At 48.3% G+C, this 24543-nt stretch overlaps 1 protein-coding gene across 3 annotated transcripts; it reads left to right on the forward strand.

Moving 5' to 3' along the window:
- The first annotated feature begins 11620 nt into the window (after window positions 1-11620).
- Window positions 11621-24431, forward strand: ZNF623 (zinc finger protein 623). 3 transcript variants are annotated; one of them, XM_027621718.2, is made up of 2 exons: window positions 11621-11913; window positions 20631-24431. In XM_027621718.2, exon 2 carries the CDS (start codon window positions 20695-20697, stop codon window positions 22207-22209), a length of 1515 nt encoding a protein of 504 aa, XP_027477519.1. In that variant the 5' UTR covers window positions 11621-11913; window positions 20631-20694; the 3' UTR covers window positions 22210-24431. The 3 variants fall into 3 exon arrangements, with proteins under 3 accessions (XP_027477519.1, XP_027477511.1, XP_027477527.1); XM_027621710.2 differs by lacking the exon at window positions 11621-11913 and adding an exon at window positions 12346-12426; XM_027621726.2 differs by lacking the exon at window positions 11621-11913 and adding an exon at window positions 19888-20475.
- The last annotated feature ends 112 nt before the right edge of the window (window positions 24432-24543 follow it).

Below are 24543 nucleotides of genomic sequence, written 5' to 3' on the forward strand. Positions count from 1 at the left end.
TTAAAATCCTCAGCCCCGTGGAGTGTCATTTACCATCTCTTACAGCAGCAACTTACAATATTTCATAAGTTCTTTCACGTTTTAGAATGCTGGAATATTATTAAAAAGACTCAATTTATTTACAACTTTTTTAAATTGGCGTTATGCTTTCATCTGTAACAGTCATTTTTATTAAAATTACATTTGGGCTTTTTAAAAATTTTTATTTTTTAATTTAACTTCAGTTAATTAACATAGTGTATTATTCATTTCCGAGGTAGAGTTCAGTGATTCATCAGTTGCGTATAACACCCAGTGCTCATTACATCACGTGCCCTCCTTCATGCCCATCCCCCAGTGACCCCATCCCCCCCGCCCCCCTCCATTCTAACAACCCTCAGTTTGTTTCCTACAGTTAAGAGTCTCTTACGGTTTGTCTCCCTCTCTGATTTCATCTTACTTTATTTTTCCCTCCCTTCCCCTATGAGTCTCTGTTTTGTTTCTTAATTTCCACATTATGAGTGAAATCATGTGACAATTGTCTTTCTCTGATTGACTTATTTCGCTAAGCATAATACCCTCTAGTTCCATCCACGTCATTGCAAATGGCGAGATTTCATTCTTTTTGATGACTGATAATAATCCATTGTATATACAGACCACCTCTTCTTTACCCATTCATCTGTTGATGGACATCTGGATTCTTTCCATAGTTTGGCTATTGTGGACATTGCTGCTATAAGCATTGGGTTGCAGGTGTACATTTGGGCTTATTTTTGTGAGAATTTTCTCCATGGTCATACAAACATTTTTGTTTCTCATTGTTTCAACTTCACATATTTATTGGAACATTACTCTTGCATGTTTCTTCTTTTTTTTTAGGATTTTATTTATTTATTTGACAGAGAGAGAGAGAGAAAGAGCGTGCACAAGCAGGGGGAGTGGGAGAGGGAGAAGCAGGCTTTCCGCTGATCAGGGAGCCCGATGCGGGACTCGATCCCAGGACCCCGGGATCATGACCTGAGCCGAAGGCAGACGCTTAACCAACTGAGCCACCCAGGCGTCCCGATATTTATTCATTTATTTTATTTTTTAATTTTTTTAATTTAGTTTCTGCCTAAGCCTATTTTTTTTTTTTAGATTTTTATCCATTTATTTGAGAGAGAGAGAGAGAGAGAGAGACAGAGATAATGAGAGAGAGCATGAGTGGGGAGGAGATTGAGAAGCAGACTCCCTGATGAGCAGGGAGCCCGACGTGAGACTCAATCCCAGGACCCCGAGATCACGACTGGAGCCGAAGGCTGATCCCCAACTGACTGAGCCACTCAGTGTTTTGTGTGTTTTTTTTTTTTTTTAACGCTTTTCACATTAAGTCAAAGCCTGTACCATTTTACAATGAGTAAAATCAGTGAAATACTCATCAATTTTTTCTTTTGTTTTCATTTTTGGAAATTCATCATCATAGGCAATAAATATTGGTTGTTGGTGTCTTTGCCCTGATGAAGTCTAATGAAATGCACTTGTAACAGACACTGGTTTGGGTCTGTGCACCACGCGTGTCCAGACATTAGATGTGGGCACGGCTGGCTCCAGCTCACAATACTCTCTGCATTTATTTCATGGGAGAGTCTGTTTCAAGGAGTGAGGGAGCATGGAGCAGACGACTACTGAGTAACACAAAACAAGTACTTAGGCCAGTTTTTTTTTCTTTCAAAAACCATGCATTTATACCTCATGCCATTTAGGGTGGCAACTGTCAAAAACACAGAAAACAACAAGTGTTGACAAGGATGTGGACATGTCAGCGCCCTCATGCCCCACTGGTAGGTAGGGTTCTGACAGGGGCGGCTGCTGCCGCCCTTGTCTGGGTGTGCACCCCAAAGAATGGAAAGCAGGGACTTAAGCAGATATCTGTGCACCATGTTCCTAGCAGCGTTATTCACAACAGTCAAAAAGTGGGAGGTTTTTTTCCTTAATCCAAAAAAACAAAAAATGTTGTTTGTGACTTCTTGACTTAAAGCAAGATGAAAACCACCCCCTCAATCCTTGTGAACCATTGGGCTGGGAGGTAAGAGGGGCAGAGGGTTTGAACCTTGAATAAGCAAAGAACAAAGTGTAGTCATCCAAAGTGGGGCCATCTGTGCACCACTTTTAAGGAAGATCAGAACAAGGCTTCCCACACTCCCAACAGGGCCTGCATTAACCTCCCTACATTGACCAGCCCTGAGGGAGGTCATCGTGTGGGCACGAGCAAGATGGAGTCAGTGTGGTCAGCACTCCTCCACCAAGCCTCAAATTCACGTGGAATTGCAAAGGACCAAGAAGAGACAATACAGTCTTGAAAAAGACGAGCAAAGTTGGGGGACTCACATTCCCTGAATTTCAAAATATACCACAAAGCTATAGTAACTACAATACCGTGGTACTGGCATGAAGAGAGCCATAGAAACAAATGAGATAGAACTGGGAGTCCAGAAATGCATCTATTTCAGTTGATTTCTGGCAAGGTTGCCAAGACCATTCGACAGGGAAGGAATAGTCTCTTGGACCAATGGGGCCCAGACAGCCGCATGTCCACGTGCAAAAGGAAGCTGAACCCCTACCACACACCACATACAAGAGTCAACTTAAAATGGATCAAAGACCTTTAAAAAATCTTAGAAGAAACCAGGGGTAAATCTTCATGATCTTGGTTTTGGCAATGGATTTTTAGATATGACATCAACAAACAACAAAAGGAAAACAGACAAATTGAATTTTATCAAATTTTTAAAATTTGTGCATCAAAGTACACTATCAAGAGACTGAAGAGACATCCCACAGGGGCACCTGGGTGGCTCACTTGGTTGAGTGTCCAACTCTTGGTTTGGGGTCAGGTCATGATCTCATGGGTTGTGGGATCGAGCCTACTTGGGATTCTCTCTCTCCCTCTGCCTCTCCCCCACCGCCCCTTCTCAAATGAATAAATAAATCTTAAAACAAACAAAGAAGAGACATCACACAGAATGGGAGAAAATATTTGCAAATCATATATCTGATAAGGGCCTGGTATCCAGAACATATAAAGAACCCTTAAACCCCATAACAAAAAGACAAACAACTCAATTAAAATTGGGCAGACTATATTTTTTTAATGATTTTATTTATTTATTTATTTTTAAAGATTTTATTTATTCATTTGAGAAAGAGAGAGAGAGAGCACGAGCAGGCGGGAGAGGGAAAAGCAGGTTCCCCAATGAACAGGGAGCCCGACATGAGGCTCGATCCCAGCACCCTGGAATCACGACCTCAGCTGAAGGCAGATGCTTAACCGACTGAGCCACCCAGGCGCCCCTGGGTAGACCTTAATGGATATTACTCCAAAAGTATATATAAATGGCCCACAAGCATATGTTCAACCCCTCAGAGAGGTGCAGATCACAACCACAATGAGATACCACTTCATAGCCCCCGCAATGGTAGTAATACTAATACTAGTAGGAAAACAAGAAACTGGGACTCCTGTGCACTGATGGTGGGAATGGAAAATGGTGCAGCCACTGTGGAAAACAGTTCGGTGGTTTCTCAAGAAGTGAAATACAGAATTACCATATGACCCAGCAGGTCCACTCCTGGGTATATGCCCACAAACCACAAGAAATGAGAGAGATGTCCACACAGAAGCTTGGACAGGAATGTTTATGGTAGCAGTATACATAATAGCCAAGGGGTGGAAGTAACCCAAGTACTCGTCAATACTGAAATGTGGCGTGTCCACACTGTGGAATATTCTTCGGCAATAAAAAGGAATGAAGTACTGATTCTTACTATGGCATGGATAAACCTTGAAAACATTCTGTTAAATGAGAAAAGTCAGACACAAAAGGTCATTACCATATGATTCCACGAATGTGAAGTATCTAGAATAGGTAAATCCACAGAGACAGAAAAGCAGAAGCGTGGCTGCCAGGAGCCGGGCTGGAGTAAAGGGGAGTGGGGAGGGACGGCTTCATGGTGCAGGTCTTTTCTCGGGGGCTTGACAATGTTCTGGGAACCAGATGGTGGTGATGGTTGCACAACTTTGTGAATTATCCCTGAACTCTATACTTTAATATGGTTAATTTTATGTTATGTGAATTTCAACTCAATTAAAAAAAAATCAATCGCAGGGGTGGGTGGCTCAGTCGGTTGAGCATCTGCCTTCCGCTCGGGTCACGATCCCGGGGTCCTGGGGTCGAGCCCCGCATCGGGCTCCTGCTTCTCCCTCTCTCTCTCTGCCTCTGCTCCCCCTGCTTGTGTGCGTTCTTTCTCTCTGACAAATAATAAATAAAATATTTTATTTTGTTTATTTTTTTTAAAGATTTTTATTTATTTATTGAGAGAGAGAGAGAATGGTAGAGAGAGCGCGAGAGGGAAGAAGGTCAGAGGGAGAGGCAGACTCCCCGCTGAGCAGGGAGCCCGATGTGGGACTCGATCCCGGGACTCCAGGATCATGACCTGAGCCGAAGGCAGTCACTTAACCAACTGAGCCACCCAGGTGCCCCATAAATAAAATATTTAAAAAAAATCAATCTGAGAGAGAGGAGGTGACAAATTTGAGAGCCATTTCTGAGGAAGAAAGCAGAACATGGCAGCGGTCCAGATGCGGGCAGCGAGGGAGGGTGTTGAGGGTGAGGGTAAAGCACGTATGTTGGGGGGATTGGCGGGTGTACAAACGGGAGGAAGGTCCACGGGAGGAGGAACAGTTGTGTTTGGAGGTGAGAGGGAAGCCAGAACCGGGGCGGGTCCTCCCCGTGTTGAATCTGAGTTATCTCCAGGACACGTAATTGAAGGTCTCCAGTAGGTGGCTAGCGGGAGCCGAGCTTCTGGAGAGAGGAAGGGATGGGGTCAGGGCACAGAAGGCAGTACTGTGTCATCCCTGTTGTTGGACACGTGGTCTGAGAAGAAAAGAAGCCTGCGGATGGCACCTGGTTTCCAGAGAGGAGAGCCTGACTGCCTCGTCGTCAGTCACATGTGGACCGGGGGGCACTCCCAGGTTGGTAATACCGCGATCCACGGATCCTAGGAGGTGCCACAAACCAAAAACCAAGGTTTTCCCAAAGAGAAAGGGGGAGGGGAGAGGTGTGAGGCTAAAACCAGAGATGGTCATTACAGTCCACCCCCGGACCCCCCAGAATCCGCAGAAGCCCGTCTTCCCCTACAGCCCTCAACACCTTCCTCTCAACCCTTCCCAACACAGTGCAGTTACCACACACGGCTGAACCGCCTGCCCCGCAACCCCGGCCTGGGAAGTTGCCCTGGTGTCTGCCCTGGCTACATCCTGTCTCACACCTGGTATTTCTGGGTCACACCTTCTCCAGTTTTTCTGGCGAGATTCCTCCATCCGTTTGCATCTTATGGACTTAATGTTGACTTTAACTATGGAGATCACACCCTAGGAGGAAGAAGCTAGAGCAGAAAGGAAATTAACTTCATTTTTTTTTAGGATTTTATTTCATGTTAAGTAGGCTCCATGCCCAGTGTGGGGATCGAACTCAGGACCCTGAGATCAAGAGTGGCATGCTCCACCGACTGAGCCCACCAGGCGCCCCCCTGAAGTATGACCATAACACAACGTGGCCATGACTGTGACACATTCAGGTAATAAATATGGAGAGAGCTACAGTCCCTGCTAATGAAGTCTGAGGCAAACAGATTCTCTCCTCCGTGAGCAATCTGCTTCTCCTTTTCTCCATGTGTGTAGTATTTTATCTTTGCATCTCAGGGATTCCATTAGCCTCGGTTATGCTGACTACACAGTAGGCCTCTCAGCTCTGAGATCCCATGGTCCTTCAGCTCAAGCAGGTTCCCTGCGGTCCGACTGCAGACTCCGCAGCCGGTGGGAGGCACTGAGGCCCGCGCGGAAACCCGCTAGGCCCTCTTCCCCATCAGCTGACCTAGTGGCGTGAGGATTCCTAAAGAGCCAAAATAACGCCTCACACTACACTCCCTTTCAAGTTTCTGTATTTCTGTATTTCCTCCAACGGCCATGTAATGATTGCTTCTGTGATTAAGTTATTTCGCGTGTCTGTGAGGGATCGGCAGGACACATTCAGAGTTTGGCTGTGTGCGGTGACCCTTCCTTGGCCTGGAAGTGGCAGTGTGAGCAGCCAGGGAGGCCGGGCGCTCCCGGGAGGGTCACACGCCCCTCACCCACCCAGCTTTCACCTGCCTCTTATGCGTTTCATGACCTCTGGCCTAGGGATCTCGTCTCCTATTTCCACCATGTGTTGTCATAGTTTTTAATGTTATCATCATATAGCAAACATTCATACTGTACAGACTTTTTCTCTGTGGAGCGACAGGCTAAAAAAGAACAGTTTAAACAAAATGCACACGTTTAACACTTCATACTGCCTGACTTAAGCAAAAAAAATCAGCGCCCACCAAAGTGACTGCAGGCCGCCAGCGCCTACCAGTGTCAGGGGCTAAGCTGCCCAAAATGGAACAATCACATTCTGTGGCAACAAATCAGCATCTGAAAATAAAAAGCCAGAACTGAATGAGGACTGGGATCTTGTCACCTGCAGATTCACTTTGCCAGGTGCTCGTGGTGCACTGGGGGATGAAAGATCATCCAAAAGCCCTATAGCCCATCTGGGTGCAAATGGCCTTCAGAACCCACCTATGTTGCAGACAGACAATGACGTAGGTTTAAAAATACAATCCAGATTCATTTGAAAATGGTAGCTTTCAGAGCCTCGGTTTGTCCAGGTTGGTGTTACAATGGGGCAGACCAAGCAGGCTGCAGGATGGTCCTGGTGGCACTGGTGGGCCTGGCAGCTTCCTGCCCTGGGAACAGCCTGACTTGTCGGCTTGTGGTGCGGAGAGGCAGTCTGGCCCCCGCACTGCCCCTCACCAGGGCGCTGGCTGCTTGGGCTGGCCCTGGGGCATCCTCCTCCAGCCTGAGCCAACAGCCCTCGGGCTACGCAGCCTCAAGCCACCCCTTCTGGCAGCTGCTTATAACTCCGAATCCACAGAGGTCCAAGCTGCATCGTGCACAGGCAGGCTTTCTGACGATTGGGAATGCTTGGCTTCCGGATGGAGCTCTTGCCTCATGCTGTTCCAGCAATGTAGGAGTGACCCACTTCCTCTCCAGCATTTAGTACTGTTACTGTTTTTTATTTTAGCCATTCCAAGAGATGTATTCTGATAGACACTCATCATGGGTGTAATTTGCATTTTCCTAATGGCTAACGACAGTGAGCATCTTCTTGTGTGCTTATTTGCCGTCTCTCTCTATTTTTGGTGAAGTGTCTGTTCAGATCTTTTGTGTTCTAATTATTTGTTTTTGTTTTTTTAAGATTTTATTTATTTATTTGTCAGAGAGAGAGTGAGGGAACACAAGCAGGGAGAGCCGCAGGCAAAGGGGGAAGCAGGCTCCCCACTGGGTAAGGAGCCCGATGCGAAACTCGATCCCAGGACCCTGGGAACATGACCTGAGCTGAAGGCAGATGCTTAACCGACTGAGCCACCCAGGCATCCCTCTTTCTTTGTTTAGAGAATTTTTCAATATATTCTGGATACAAATATTTTGTTGGATATGTGATTTGCAAGTATTTTCTCCCACTTCTGGGAGCTATTTCTGTAGCTTATCCTTTCATCCTCTCAACAGAACTTCTTGAAGACCATGAAGGTCTGTGGGTTGTGCAGGGGAAGTTGAGTGGTGGAGGCACCTAGGTAGGAAAAAAGATAAATTAACTAACGGGTCAGATGCTTCTTGCTTTTCTTCCTGTTTCCATCTGTGATTCCAGGAGTCCTCAGAAATTCATATAGTATTTGCAATAGTTGCTGAGAAATATTTTGCAATATTAATTCATATTCTCTTGAATTTGTACATATGTAGGTCTAGATGAAACATGCATTTGACTTAAGGTAAGGACTGGAAAAAAGCAACAAACAATTTTAGGCATTGATTTAAAACGTTATTGAGGGCAAGAAGATGACCCTGGTGCTGAGAAGTTTGGAGAAAACGAATAAGCCAGAAGTTTTGGCCAAAAATCCAGAAGCACTTTTTTATGCTACATATCACGTCACCGGGAGACCTGACTTCAGTCGTGCTGACCATGACGACATTCTCTAGAACAACTAAAAGATCAAACACAGTATTTTCTGGATCTGCCCAAAGATGAAACATCTTGGACAAACACATCACAATCAACCTTATAACCAGCCTTGGACATGTGATGGGAATGCTAAGTGCTTTGAAGCACATACGTTTAATTTGGATACCGGAAGGCTCTGAAGAGCTAAGCAAAACACCGGAAGAGTCTCAAAGAGCAAATCGTGGTCTCAGGTGGAAAATGAGGTTACTCTTGAATTTGTACTACCCACAGATATCTGAGATGGACTGTTGCTTATTAATAATATTGACAAAAGTTTAACCAAAAAAATCCAAGTCTGGCTATTTTACATTTTTTTTTTTTTTTACAACTGATGAGCCAGTATAGATACATCATTAACTCCAATGAATTGCTTCTGTTCCTTTGTCAAAAATCAGCTGGACGTGGGTTCTGTATTCTGCTCCACTGATCTCGGTACCCATCCCTCCACCAGCACCACACAGACTCGATTACAGCGGCAATGTAGTAGGTCTTAATACCAGGGAGAATGAGCCTCTCACTTTGTTCTCCTTTTCCAGGATTGATTGATTATTTTTAGCTATTCTAGGGCCTGTCCTGTCCATATAAATTTAAGAGTAAGTTTATCTGTCTCTACTAAAATTCTTTCTGGAATTTTGATAAAAATTGCATTAAACTTTTAGATTAATTTTGGGAGATTTGACATCTTTTTTTTTTAATCAGGATAAGTACACTTCTTAATCCCCATCCCCCCACCCCACTGAGCAGGAAGCCCAACACGGGGCTCAATCCCAGGACCCTGGTGTCATGACTGGAACTGAAGGCAGATGCTTCACCGACTGAGCCACCCAGGCGCCCCAGATCTTGCCCACGTTTTAAGAAAGGCTGTTCTCTCTTCCCTGAGGCATCTGTAAGAGGCCTCCTCCTCCAGGAAGCTTTCCCTGCTGTGCTAAGGGTGAAGGGGTTAGGAATGTGTCCTCAGGGCCCAGGGCCCCTTTTCACATTGCTGATTATAACAGCTCCTGGTGAGTCCTCCCATGCTCCCGGCATCTCACGCCTTGTGAATATTGTCCTTGCCCAAATCCAGTTAGATTTTGTTTTGCTTCAAAAACCTCGCTCTGACTAGGCTATTCTAAAGGTCATCACAACCCAGATGTGGGCTTGGGGTCCACTGTGCAATACAGGGAGGGCGTAGACAGTCAGCAGTTAAGCAGAAGCAGCACAGCTGGTCCCCTTGGGTGGCATCTGTCATCTGGCACCAAGTTCTCATGGCAACAACTCTCTGCGACCAGACTCAAGCACCAGAGAACTAGTCTCTTCCCAGGGGTTAACAGGTATTAACTCCCACAGGAGCCTGATGGGCAAAGGCAGGTGGCCCTCCCACAGTGACAAACACCTGGGCACTGTCAGCAGAGTCCTTCCCAGGAGACAGGCCCTGTAAGAGAAACCATGCAACCCCAGCAAGCTTTTTTGTAGGCTTGAGATGAACACATGCAGTTGCTCCGGTGCCACTTCTGGAGGCTTAGCCAGGACAGCCCCTATGGCGCCTGCAGATCCAATCCAGGGTGGGCTCTGCTCCTAGCCAGCCAGCCTCCCACTGACCCACCGGTTCCATGGGTGCAGCCCCAGGCCTCTGTCAAAGGTTGAGAGAGGTCCAGCTCTGTTCTGATCCCTTACTCTCAACCCGTCCTATTTCTAAGACTTTTTGTTTTTTTAAGATTTTATTTATTTATTTGTCAGAGAAAGAGAGAGCACAAGCAGGGGGAGTGGCAGGCTCCCCGCGGAGCAGGGAGCCCAATGTGGGACTCCATCCCAAGACCTTGGGATCATGACCTGAGCTGAAGGCAGTCGCTTAACTGACTGAGCCACCCAGGTGTCCAAGATTTTTTTTTTTTTTTTAAGTATTCTCTACCCCCAACATGGAGCTAGAACTCATGACCAAGACTGAGGGATAAGCTCTGCCAACTGAGCCAGCCAGGAACCCCTCTAAATCTTAAGTAGGGATGGGTGGGTGTTTCTTTGCCGACCTCCGTGGACCACACATACGTGTAGTCACGTTGTTATAACTCCCTATGTATCACGACCCATCACTTCCTAGTTTACCCACACACGCCTCCACTCACTATAGTTGCAACACTCATTTCTTTTCAGTACCATTCCTCTCAAGACACTTTTCTATGACAAGGCAGTATGTGAAAGGGCGGGTTGTTTAACTCACTTTACGGGGATATTGATTGGCTCATCATATGGAAAAGGATAAGATTCCAACATCTCATCATATTCAGAAATAAATTCCAGATGGTTGGAAGGCCAAGCATTGAGAGTAAAAATGTTAAGGCTCTCTGAGAAAAGACAGCACCATGAGGGTCCTGTGACAGAGGGAGGAACAGAGCACACATCACAAAGGAAAAGACAGGCCTGAACACACCAGCGTCAGTGAAGGGCACATGTAACTCTGCGAGCAGATAAAGGCAAGACATTTGCAACATATGTAATATGCCAATAATTTGTATCCAGACTACAAACTAAACTCCACCAAATCACAAAGAAAAAGCCAGCCCAGTGCAAAAATGGGGCAAGGTCATTTCAGTCAGAGTTCATCAGTTCAAGTGACTAATGAATATGGAGGTTTGGCCTGATTATAAATCAGATTTGTTCACTGAAGGAGCTGTACGGGTCGGGGAGGAGCCCAGGGGACCACTTGGAGAGGCTGGCGATGTTCTATTGCAGAGCGCACACGGTCGGATACATTTGGCGAAACTACTTATCACATGTATTTATTAAAAACAACTGCATATGGGGCGCCTGGGTGGCTCAGTCGTTAAGTGTCTGCCTTCGGCTCAGGTCATGATCCCGGGGTCCTGGGATCGAGCCCCGCCTCGGGCTCCCTGCTCAGCCGTAAGCCTGCTTCTCCCTCTCCTACACCCCCACCTTGTATTCCTGCTTCTGCTCTCTCTCTGTCAAACAAATAAATAAATAAATCTTAAAAAAAAAAACAACAACCCTGCATGCTTGTAAATGACGTCTCACTGAATTTAGCAACAAGAACAGGATACTGCCTTTCACCCCTGAGATTGGTAAATTTCAGAAAGTCAGACACTAAGTGTTGGTGAAGATGCAGGGAAACGAGTTCTGCCACTCCCGTAGCCGGAGTATAAATTATGACAGTCACTGAAAAGCAAATCCAGCCACATGTTAGGCTGCAATCCTTACATTTAATCCCGTCTCTGGGCCTGTCGCCTAGAGAAATCCTTGCTCGGACATGGGAATACTGTACAAGGATCTGCTCTTGCATTATTTGCAGTAGAGAAAAGCGGGGAACAAACGAAACGTTCATTAATCAGGAGGGGTAGAGAGCGCAGTTTGAGCGGGTGGACTAGACCAACTGTGTGCGTTAACACGGGGTGATTTTAAAATAATGCTGAGTACAAGCAGCCAACCGCACAATGAGGTGGTAGGTACACCTGCCACTTGAAGGCTTAAAACACGCACGCACGGAGCGACGCCAAGTGTTGCTGCACACGCACAGGAGCCAGGGACGGCGGCGCGGGCCGCCGAGCCAGCCCCCGCCTCGGCCGCCCCCGTGGGTCGGTGAGGGGGGGGGTTCTCTCGCTTCTGCTCGCTCCTCCCATTGCTCGGCCTTGGCTACCAGGGCCCCGGAGTCGCCCAAAGGGTCCTGTGCATCGCCGGCAGGTGGGGGCCAGGAGCGCGGGAGTTCCCAACCGAGCCGCCCCCGCCACGCGGGGCCTAATCTGACACCTGCTCCGGCGCGCGGCGCGGGGGGCCTGTCTCCGGAGGCGTCTTCTGCACCCCCAGGACCGGCCACGCGGCCAGGGTAAGGGCGTGGCCCTAGGGGCGGCCGGCTGGCCGCTGACTAGCTGTGAGAGCTCGCCTACGAGCCCCGACTCCTGCTTCAGCCCCCGCCTGCCAACCGACGGCGTTTGGGGACCTTCCCGCGGGGCTGTGGAGGGAACGCCCTAGGCGACGCCGCCAGCGGCTGGGAGCGGAGGCCCCGAGCCGGCTCCAGGGCCGAGGGGCCTCCGCCGGCCGGGGCCGCCCGCGGCACCCCCTCCCCCCACCCCCACCGTTGAGCTCCGCCCCGCGGCAGCGCCGGCACCTGCAGCTCCGCGCAGACGCACGTACGCTCGGGGACAGGCGCTCGGGCTGCCGCAGCGCGGAGGCCGGACCCCGGCCGGCGGAAGTCCGAACCACCGAGAGGCCGCCGGCTCCGGGCGCCTAGAGCGGCCCCGGAAGCTCTCGGGGCGGGGCTCGGCCGACTTCCGGCCGCGGCGTGTGGGTGGCGGTGCGGGCTTTGTCGGCCGGCAGTCGTTTCGCCGCGGGTGTCCGGGTGAGTGGCTCGCTTCCGGCCGCGGGCCGGGGCGGGGATGGCAGGGGCGGGCGGGCGGGTGTCGCGGCCTGCCCCGTACCTTCTCTCCCCGGGGAGCGCCCGGGGACGCGCACCCACGCCGCGGAGCGCCTGGCTCCAGCGCCCGGCGTCGCCCTTGTGCTGCTCGCAGCCGCTGTCGGCTGAGCTGCGGGGCGGAGGTGACGAGTACGGGCGCGGGCAGTGCTGCTGCTTGCTCCGGGCCCGACGGCCTGCCTGCTGTCTCTGGAGCCCGAGGGAGCGCTCCAGACGATCCCGGCAGAGGGCCCGGGGTCTGGAGCCCCTGGTGCGGGAGGAGGGGCAGAGCAGCCCCCGATGGCCCGGTGGGGGTGCAATGGGGAGGGAATTGGGAGGAATAGACTTCCCTCCGCACCTCGGGCCTGAAGAATTCTCAGGCGCTAGAGGGGGTTGGCTGCGCTTATGCAGCGCTTTCCTAAAGGCTCCCGTTCCCCTAGAAGACTTTATCAATCCCAGTGGCTGAGTCCGCCGAAGTGGGGGACCTGTTACCCCCTCACACACCGGTTACGTCATGGCGTCGGGATCTTCGGCTTGAGGTTCCCCCAGGAATGTTAGTGGAGGCAGGCTTAGAACTCGGGCAGTTTGTCTGTAGACTTGCGCTCATCACCACCCTGCAGCACGTCTTGACCCTGGGGCCCAGTCCCGACGAGTGATAGAAATAAGTGCCTTTCGCCCACCTAGGATCTGCGGTGCCCATTACCCCAGGCTTCAGGTGGTACCTTGCTCCCTATCCGCACAGATGGAGCCTTTCTCCCTGTTACAGAGGCAGCATTCTAACAGTATGTTTTGTTTTGTTTTTTTTTCAAAGACTTTATTTATTTGAGAGAGAGAGAATGGTAGACAGAGAGCACGAGAGGGAAGAGGGTCAGAGGGAGAAGCAGACTCCCCGCCGAGCAGGGAGCCCGATGCGGGACTCCAGGATCATGACCTGAGCCGAAGGCAGTCGCTTAACCAACTGAGCCACCCAGGCGCCCTCTAACAGTATGTTAATGCCAGCAGTAACCAGCGTCTCTCTTAGGGCAGATAGAGAGAGGAGCTGGGGGGAGGGACTGCTGCTTTCTCACAAGCCTGCACACGCGGCTCCAGCCTCTCTTGGAGTGATGGTGATGGGTTCCTGACTCCTGGAAAGGTCTTGGGGATGATGTGGAGAGAGGGCAGAGCTGAGAAGGCCCCGACAACACTCGTGAGCCAGAGGGAGGGGTGGTCTGGGAAGCCTCCGACCCAGAACCCAGCGGTGCCATTGAAGTGGTTCAAGGAGCTGTCAGGCATGTCCATGCTGCCTCGGGTCTCGGAAGATGCCTGCTGAGAGGACACAGGACTTGTCGGGAGAGGCGAAGGCCATCAGTATCCTCGGGAGCAGGAACCAGAGTGCCGTGGGGTGGGAGGGGGAGAAGACAGCAGCTAGCAGCTGGTTTGACCTTAAGCAAGTCACCTCCCTGGACCTCATGGATAGTTGTGAGGAGAACATGACAAAACGAGACACCTTGCCCAGTGACTGGCACACACCCGGTTCTCAGTGCCCTTCATCCCTGCAGCGGCAGGAGCAGGTGCAGATTCTCGTGCAGCTCTGGTTTGTGTTTCACTCAGGTGCCGCTTGCTCTTGTTATTCCCAAGGGTGAAGCTCAGCGACCTTCCTGCTTCTTCAAGGCTGTAAGCCACAAACAGGGACTCAGACCAGTCTGTGAGTCCTTTACCAGTGCTCGGGAGAAAAAGCTGCTAGTGCCTATGTCGTGCACACCCCCCACTTGTCATCCCAAAGTTCACAGGGTCCCACTCCAGGTTAAGATCCCACTTCATTTCCAGCACCAAGGATTGCCCCATCTCTCTCAACATCAGCTGTGTATTTGCACAATTTCATGTTAAATTTTATCCAGCAGATTCTCTGTGTTGTAACAGAAAGGTAGGCCATGGTAGCTCTGTATGTTGTGGGGTCGCAGGCATGATATATTTTTACTTCCTTTTGTTCATTTCATTCAGGTTTGTTTATTTTTTTTAAGATTTTTATTTATTTATTTGACAGAGAGAGACACAGCGAGAGAGGGAACACAAGCAGGGGGAATGGGAGAGGGAGAAGCAGGCTTCTCGCGGAGCAGGGAGCCCGATGTGGGGCTTGATCCCAGGACCCTGGGACCATGACCTGAGCCGAAGGCAGACGCTTAACGACTGAGCCACCCAGGCACCCCTCATTCAGGTTTCTTTAAATGAAAGAGTATCAGTTCAATTTTGTTTGAATTCACAAAAAACAAGGAGCTAAGCAGAAACTTGACAGATGGCTGATTTTCAGATAAATGTTTATTCAAAGCCAGGTATAACTCTAAAGTTAGGGGAAATTATGAAGACCATTAAAATACATACTTTTTAAAGCTATTTTCTTGTAGACACATGTAAGCTTGTTTGCAAGGAGTACAAGAGTCCTTTTAAATATAAAAATAAAAAGATATTACTTCCAAAACAAAACCCAACATCCTACCCTCCCTTCCTTTTTTAATTAAGAAAAGTGAGGCTTAAACTATCAGCTTACTTTCATAATACCCCATATGATCCTGTGACAGGTGACACGTGGGAAGGGAAAAAAATCTTCTATGATGGGGAAATGGGCACTGGAGGAAGGTAGACCTGGATTTGAACCTTAGTGCTGCTTCTTACTAGTTTAGTGACCTTAGGGCAATTGTCTCTCTCTCTTAGTCTCCATTTTCTCATTTGTAGAGTAAATAACGGAGGGAACACCTACCTTAGAAGGTTTAGAGGAGTGTGTGAGACAATGTGAGTCAGTTGCTCAGCACTGTGCCTGGTGGGGCTCGAGGGGACCTAATAAGTTGTACCCCACCTCTCCTCCTGAGTTCTGAGCCAATGAGGCACATGGCCAAACTGCCACCTCACTTCTGGGCAAAGGCTGGATCAGAGCATCAGACAGACTCTGGTGCCTGCTCACCAGAAGCGCTGGTTGCTGGGGCCCCTCGGGGGCTGCTCCGCTGAACCTGTGGCTTAGAGGGGCAGAGCAGAGTGTGCACCCCTGTGGAGCAGGTTGTGTGCTGCCTGCCTGTTACTTGCCCAGACTTTTAATTCTGCTAACTCCTTCCATCTTTGGGAAGGAGAAAGGGTCAGGCAGGTGGGCAGAATACCTCAGGGCACATGCCTGCTTGTGACACCAGAGGCACAGGGACGAATGTTCCTTCCGGTGTCTGATCCAAATAGGGATTCAGTGACTATCTGTGCTGGTCAAAGAACCAGGTTAACATCTGTGTGGATAAACTTGAGGAACGCCAGGTTATATTATAAATAGGGGAAAGGTTGCAGATGGATGAGTGTAGTGTGATCCCATTTTTACTTTTGAAAATCGAGTTTCTGTATTTGTTCAAGCAAACTGTCAATGAATGTGTATTACCAAAACAGCTAACAGTGGTAATCTGTTGAATTGGTGGGGATTCTCATCGTCTAAATTTTGTCTGTATTGTCTACACTTCTTTATTATTTGAAATATTTTTATGACGTGTATCTTATGTTTGTAATGGCTAAGGATTAAAAAGATAAAAAAGTAAAACAGGATGTAAAACTGAGTGGTATAGTCTTGATTTCATAGAAATACTAGTGTAGAAGAGATAACAGAGGAAAATGTTCACTGGTAATCTTAGTGGTGGGTTTAAAGGTCATTTTATAATTTTTCTTTTTTCAGTTTTTCTGTTGTTTTCGCTTTCTCAATTGGCATAATTTACCTTAGAGCTTGAAAAAATAACTGAAGTAATTTTTATAAGCAGCAGAAAGATTTTTTTAAACCAAGTTATTGAGCCTTTAACTCTGAAAAACATCCTCAGTGAATGCCAGGAGGCAGGCCTCATCTGTGCCGTATCACAGCTCCACTGAGTGGGTCGCTGCTCCGGGGGGCTGTGTTGGCAGATGAATTACCAGGTAGATCTCACACGGACAGAAATGCCTGCCACAGACTTGTGCTCAGCTCCTTGTCCTTATTGCCAGTTATTGGTGTGTGGGTTCAGTTTCTTTTTTATCACTGGGAGGCTTGGTCTGAGTAATCAGCTTGTTTCTTAGTATTACTTAAGCATTATTCAAGTTGCTGTGACAGAGATTCAAAATAGTGTTTCTAATAGTGTTTTTAACTTCTTGTTCCACTTTGCCTGGCTGCTTTGCCTCACCCATGTGTCACCGTGAGGAGGGAGAGGGGATGTGGAGGTAGGGGCCCTGCACACATCCATTCCATTCCCAGCTCATGGGCTGGATCTCAGTCACAGGGTCACACCTAACTTCAGGGGACTCTACAAGGTGTAGTCATTTGCTGGGCGGACATGTGCCTACTCATATTTTAGGTGACATTTCTGTCACTCAGAGGGAGCAGAGATTCTGGGCAGTCTTCAGTCTGCCACAGTTTACCCCACTGGCCACTCTCTCCCACACCAAGTACTTCCTCTGGCCCAGAGGGTGGGGTGTGCCTTTTCTCACCAGGTGCCAGTGCAGCTTCACACAGTCATACTGTAACTCATACGAGCCCCAGCCACCCTGAATGCTGTCTCCATCACCCGCCAAAAGCAGCATGACCATATGGACTCGCCCATTCAAGAAGGGGAAGAATCACCATCCACAGCTGCACTGGTTCCCCATGGAATTTGCAAGAGTGTCTTGACCAGGTGACCCCTAAAGTGAGCAGTCCTGGGACCTGGGACCCAGCAGTCACTCCCAGGTGTACACCCAGCAGAAACGAGGACCCTCATCTACCAAAAGACAAGTACAGGAGTGTTGACAGCAGCTTTAATCATCACCGCAAACCACAGACAACTCAGGTGTCGGTGAGAAGTAGATTGTGACCTATTCATGCAGTGGTGTGCTGTCCATCTGTGAAAAGAGTGAGCTGCTGGTGCCTGCAGTGTTGATGACTTTCCAGGCAGAATGCTGGGTTTAAGCAGATACATATTTGGGGGAGTGATGAAAATGTTCTGCAAGTGGATGGTTGTGATGGTATTGCATTTAGGAATATTCAAAAAACACTGAGCTGTGTACTTTAAGATGGTGAGTTTTATGGTATGTGTTATAATTAAGAGTCTAACTCTTGGTTTTGGCTCAGGTCATGATCTTAGGGTTGTGAGATCAGGGCTTGCATCAGGCTCTGTGCTCAGCGCAGAGTTTGCTTCGGATTCCCCCTCTCCCTTCCCCCTCAGCCTCTCCCCCTGTATGCGCCCACGCACACACTTTCTCTCAAATAAAAGCTTTTTTTTAAAAAATGGGTACATGATGAATAAAATGCAGGTACAGAAACATGTTGTATAATTCTATTTAAATGAACTTATTTATTTATTTATTTAAAGTAAGCTCTGCCCCTAGCATGGGGCTTGGATTCACAACCCCAAGGTCAAGAGTCACATGTTCTACTGACTGAGCTGGTGAGGCACCCGAGTTGAACTTTTGTTAATGGGCAGAATTCTTCTATAATAAAAGAGGTGATTGCCCATGGAGGGGGAGCCTTTTGGATGACAGAAATGTTCTGTGTTGGCTTGCCGGTGGTTAAACAGGTGTCACAAGGAGTTTATCAAGATATGTGTGCTTTATGCAAGTTCTAGCTCACGTAAAAGAGAAACACGTGCTGAAAGGATGCCCTGGCGGGGCCACAGAGCACATGTTACCTGGTTACTCCCTCTGCTTCTGCTCCCATTGCTGCTCCACCTCACCCCCAACTTTGCCCTCAGGGGCGGGTTCTTGTCCTTGATGTCCACATTGGAAATGCGTCTGGAAGGCATCCCTTCAGGGGTACACAGCAGGCTCTGTTTCCCACGGGTGCAGATTTGGGGCAAGAAGTGATTGTTTAGGGTCATCTTTTTTTTTTAAGATTTTATGTATTTGGTGGAGGGAGAGGGAGAAAGAGGCTCCCTGCTGAGCAGGGAGCCTGACGTGGGACTTGATCCCAGGACCCTGGGGTCATGACCTGAGCCGAAGTCAGAAGCCTAACGACTGAGCCCCCCAGGTGCCCCTGTTTGGGGTCGTCTTGGAGGGAACTCCCTGAAAGTGGAGGTCTGGGATTGGGATAACACTTGAGCTGCCCCCAGGGCACTCTAGGCTCCTGTGATTGACCAGGCATTGGCTGTGGTGTGGTAGGCATCTGAGATGGCCCTCCAAGATTCCTGGCGCCTAAGGTACACGCACCTCCTCACAGCTACCATGGAGGGATTTTGCAGATGTAATTAAGGTCCCAAGTCAGCTGACATAAGGTGGCAAGGCCCTAGGTGGGCCAACCTGGTCATGCATGCCCTTGGAAAGCAGTTTTCTGTAGCTGGTGGCAGAAGAGAAGTCAGAGAGGTGTTCTATTTGCTGTTCTTGGTGATACAGGTGTCCCTAGGAGCCGAGAGCAGCTGACAGCTGGCAAGGGGTCAGGGACAATCCTGTGGTTGTAGGGAACTGATTCCTACTGACATCTGAATGAGTTTGGAACAGGTTTCCCAGCACTTCAGATGTGACCTTAGCCTGGCTGACTCCTGTGTGACCCTGAACAGGGATCCCAGTCACGCTGGGTTGGACTTCACACCTTGAGAGGTGTGAGGTGACAGACGTACTGTATTTGTGCTGCTGTGTTTGTGGTGCCTTGTCCTGCAGTGATGGACAGCCAAGAGTGGGCATTCGGGGGGAGGGGCAGACCTTGGGGAAGGCAGAGTCCTGCCTGCACGTGGTTCCCAGTGGGGTGGAGGGTGGGGGTAGGCATCACTCTGAGCCGGGGAGCTGGGCATTGCACCCCGGCAACTGTGACGTTAAATAAGCCCTGACCGAACGAGCTTTTCCACAGTGACACGCCAGGGGGATTCAGAGTGCCTGGTAGATCACCAACACTCCCTGCCGGTCCTTACATTCTCCCCAAAGGTCGGCAGTGTCTCAGGTCTCGCCCCCCGAATTGCTTTTGTCTGTTTTTTAACTCAATGTGAACAGAATCACAATGAACTCTTACTGTGCCTAGCTTCTGCTGAACATTACATTTGTGAGACTCATCTTTGCTTTTGTATAGCAATTCTTCATTGCTACATATTAGTCTCTGGTAGAGTACTCTTCAATCTGCCCATCTCTCTGTTGGTTATTTTGGTGGATATAAATGCTGTGAACATTCCAGCTCTAGACTTGTACAGAGGAGGCTTGGTGCCGTTGAGTGGTTGAGAGGGGTGGGTTTTAGTGCCCCGGTGGAGGTGTTCACCCTAGATTGGATCAAGGACAGTGTAGCACATGTAAGGAGGGAGGGTGTGGACAGGCAGGTTGGCAGATCGGGTAGGAGAAATTTAATGTTCTCATCTCATTTCTTTTTTTTTTTTTTAAGATTTTATTTATTTGACAGAGAGACAGCTAGAGCAGGAACACAAGCAGGGGGAGTGGGGGAGGGAGAAGCAGGCTTCCCGCGGAGCAGGGAGCCTGATGTGGGGCTCGATCCCATGACCTGAGCCGAAGGCAGGCGCTCAACGACTGAGCCACCCAGGCGCCCCTCACCTCATTTCTTCTGTTCTCTCATTGAGGTAAGGGCATCAGCTGAGAAGGAGGAGGGAGGATTGGGCATTTGAGAAGAGAGGACAAAGCAGGGGTGGTCTTGCAGGAGAATGAGGAAAGTGTAGACATTGCCAGTGGCTCTCAGGGCCCCATTCATTAATCAAGGCTTTGTAAATGTAGAGAGAACTCATTTGGCATAGATACAGACACAGAATGGGAAGCAAGTGGAATTTAACCCAAGTTGGGGTTTTCCCATGCAGGGATGATAGAGGAAGGGCAGGGGGAGTTAGGATGATTATAATATATAACCCCAAATAAACATAATACCATAGAGCATGGGATCTAAGCTGGGTACAAAGGGAAAGGAGGACAATGAAGAGGTGGCAAGTTCAGTACATTTGTGTTTCTTTGGAAATATGTCTTAATTTTTTAAGAGTCCAAGCCACATCCCTCCCCGTCTACCACCCAGCCATTCTGTCCCTGGAGTTGGGTGTTGGAGGTGCAGCCCCAGAGGAGCCTTCTCAAGTGGTTGAGGTAGGTGGTTGAGATGCACACAGGGGTAAAGAGTGTGGGCAGAGGAAATAGTCCTCTTTCCCACTCTGTGGATGTGTTTTGTCCTCCACCTGCTCCAGCAGATTCCTGTCTGTTGACAAAGGGAAAAAATGATCTTTTTCTCTTTTATTTCCTAGAAACTTGTGTCAAGAAGGTGACTCGGGAGCCTGAATTTCTGAGGATGGAAATCTGCCCAAGACTATGTCTGAAACACTCACAGTGATGGAGCCCCCTGCCTCTGAGTCTGGGGCATTCCCTGAACCCAGATTAGGGGGGCTGTTGGGAAACCCAGAAGGGCAGAGCCTGCGGAGCTGCCCCCCTCAGGAGGGCAGTTTCAGGGGGGCAACAGTTACCCATTGGAAGATCCAAGCAGGAGAGGCAGCTCGGGTGGGCAGTAAATCAGGAGAAAGCCCAGTTCTGAGCTCAAACCTCCTCCTCCTCCAGAGAGAGCTTGTGGAAGGGGAAGCCCACCAGTGTGAGATTTGTGGCAAAAGCTTCACATTTAACTCGGACCTAGTTAGACATCAGATTTCTCATGCTGGGGAGAAACCTTACAGATGTGAGCAGTGTGGGAAAAGCTTCAGCCAGAGCTCCCACCTTGCTGAGCATCAGAGAGGTCACACTGGAGAAAGACTCTATGTGTGCAACATGTGTGGAAAGGACTTCATTCACTATGCAGACCTCGCTGAGCACCAGAGAGCACATGCAGGAGGAAAGCCATTCCGATGCATGCAGTGTGGGAGAGCCTTCCATCACAGCTCAGACCTGGTTCGGCACCAGCGAATTCATACCCGGGAGAGGCCTTTCGAATGCAAGGAGTGTGGGAAAGGCTTCAGCCAGAGCTCCTTGCTTATTCGCCATCAGAGAATTCACACAGGAGAAAGACCTTATGAGTGTAATGAGTGTGGAAAATCCTTCATTAGGAGCTCAAGCCTTATTCGACATTATCAGATCCACACAGAAGTGAAACAGTATGAATGTAAGGAGTGTGGGAAGGCCTTCCGTCATCGCTCAGATCTCATCGAACATCAGAGAATTCACACTGGAGAGAGGCCCTTTGAATGTAATGAATGTGGGAAGGCCTTTATTCGGAGTTCAAAGCTTATTCAGCATCAGAGGATCCATACTGGGGAAAGGCCTTATGTGTGCAATGAGTGTGGGAAGCGCTTCAGCCAGACATCAAACTTTACCCAGCATCAGAGAATTCACACTGGAGAGAAACTCTATGAATGTAACGAATGTGGGAAAGCTTTCTTTTTGAGTTCGTACCTTATTCGACACCAGAAAATCCACACTGGAGAGAGAGTGTATGAATGTAAGGAATGTGGGAAAGCTTTTCTCCAGAAAGCCCATCTCACTGAACATCAGAAAATCCACACTGGGGATAGGCCCTTTGAATGTAAGGACTGTGGGAAAGCTTTCATTCAGAGCTCCAAGCTGCTTCTACATCAGATTATTCATACCGGAGAAAAGCCTTATGTATGTAGTTACTGTGGGAAAGGCTTTATTCAGAGGTCAAATTTCCTTCAACACCAGAAAATTCATACTGAAGAGAAACTCTATGAATGTAGTCAGTATGGGAAAGACTTCAGCTCAACCCCAAACTTTAAAAATAATCAAGGTGTTCACCAAGAAGGACTTCCTTTGAGTAAGACCACCATACATTTGGGTGAGAAGTCTGCAGGTCAGGGGGAACATCTAGATAACAAAAAATAATGACTCTCCAACTCAGTGAGTGATATTTAGAAGGGAGGGAATGAGTCCTAACTCATATGACTTTAGAGGTTTCCGAAGTCCTAGGCAGGGCTGCTTTCAGGGTGGGCTGTCACCTACCACTGTGCAGCAGCACTGGGGTGCTGTCCTCCACTATGAAGGTGTGACATCAGGAGAGCCACGTGACTGGACAGCTGACTGAGCTGGAACAATGCTGGGGGATGGGCTAGGTCTCAAAGAAGCTTTCTATATGTTATTGCACAATTCACCCAAGTTAAAAATCCTTTTTAAAGCAGAACTATGTATCTTAATACTTAAAAAAAAGAATATCACATGGTAAGTTTTGATCTATCAAAAAGGCAAGTTGGAGAAAGACTTTTGTTATTTAAAACCACAAGTTGGTTCCCTGTTGTCCTTAGGATAATTTCCAAGCTCCCAGCCCTGCTTTCTAAGGCCTTTTGCTTCCTGGAGTTTCGTCTCCCGCTGCTTAACCCCCTGCCACATGGTTGGTGCTGCAGCAACACTAACTGCTTGGCATTCCCACTTAACCCAAGCTGCGCCTGCCTCCTCCCCGTTGTCCGTGTTTGAATGCTCTCCACTCCACACCTGGACAGCTCCTCAGCAGGAGTCAAGACCCATCTCAGGCATCGTGTCAGGCTCAGCCAGTCACCCCTCTGTGCTTGCGTTGCTAGTGAGCACTTCTATTACTGCACTCACTTTGGTATATCAAAATTACGTTTTTATCTGCCATCTCTTTCATTATTGCACTACTGATTCCTTCAGGACATGGTCGTAGTTAATTATGTGTCCCTGGTACTTAGTGCAAGGCAATAAAAAGCACACCCACATCTATGTGTAATTGGCTCTTCTCTTGCGTTGTACTGCTGTAGTTTAAATTTTTGGATTTTGTTGTTTTCTAACAGTGTAATTTACTGGTCTACTGGAAATATCCTCTCTCAGCCCTGTTGATGTCTTCTGCTTATATGTAACTCAGAGGTTGTAAGCAGTAGCTCGTGGAGGATCAGCACACCTCGTATTTATGCCTTTAGAGCTCACCCATGACCGTCTGCTTGCTTTTGGGGAGTGTTGCCTTCACCTGGTTGCCTGCGTCTCTTTCTAATCCACTCAAGGGGCACCCAGTCCCAGTGCACTGCTCAAGGTTTTCTGTCTCAGCAGTTCCATGGTGACCTCTTCTGGTCACTTTCCCTGCTTTCTGGCTCATTTTGTCATTTATCTGAAAATGTATTGATCTAGAAGGACCAGGGCTGAACACTTAGGAAACAAGATGATGTTGGGTCTGATGGAGAAGACAAAGATCACTGCACAGAGCTAAGTGCTGAAGAAGTTCCACACTGTGTAGGAGCATAGGAAGGAGGGGACTAATCTGGTGTGGAGGATCGGGGCCGGCTTCCCAGAAGAGGTGACCCCAGAGCTGAGAGAGAGCCATGGCAGCTGGAGAAGAGGGTGACCTGGGAGAGGGATCTGCAGATAAGGTACATCAGACACCTCTGGGCAGCTGTAATACACAGTAAATAATGGTCTGCCCAACTTTCAGTTGCTGCCTCTGATTTTCTTTTCTCTGAACATTAACCAAAACAACCAGTTTTGAAATGACATGAACCAGTTTTTCTGCCTGTGAGGGCATATTCTGAGTTCTTAAATTCCAGCAACACTAGAAGGCTTCAGGGGCTAAGTGATAAAGAGGGGCCTACAATACTGCATCTTCTGGAAAATTCCTCATTACTAGAGATGTTTCAAATGGTACAGAAGAGATACTACCAGCCCATTTCAATCAACTTCGGTGACGTCCAGTTTCCATACAGTAAAACACCTATTTAAAGTGTACAGAGCTTTGAGAAACCATATACCTATGTAACCACCATTAGAATAAAGAAAAATAACATTCTTATCACCCAAACATGTTCCCTTTTGCCCTTTCCCAGTTAATCCCACCCTAGTCCCAAGTACCTGCTTTGGGTCAGTGTAGATTAGTTTTGCTTGTGGGGCATCACATAAATGGACCCATACAGTATGTAATTCTGTGTGTCTTGACTTCTTTTGCTTTGGCATGTTTTAAAGACTCAACCAAGTAGTTATGTGTTTGGGTATCTCTGCTGAGTAGTGTTCCATTGTATGGACAAACCTTTGTTAATCATCCACCTGTTGATAGAAATTTGGGTTTCCAGATTTGGCTTTTATGAATAAAACTGCTATGAGCATTTGTGTAAAAGTACTTATTTGGACATGCCTCTTTATTTCACTTGGGTTAATGCATAGGAATTTAATTTCTGGGTTATAAGTGTGTTTTTAACTTTATAAGAAATTGCCAAAAATTCT

The sequence above is a fragment of the Zalophus californianus genome, chromosome 4, assembly GCF_009762305.2.
Source record: "Zalophus californianus isolate mZalCal1 chromosome 4, mZalCal1.pri.v2, whole genome shotgun sequence".
NCBI classification, from domain to species: Eukaryota; Metazoa; Chordata; class Mammalia; order Carnivora; family Otariidae; genus Zalophus; species Zalophus californianus.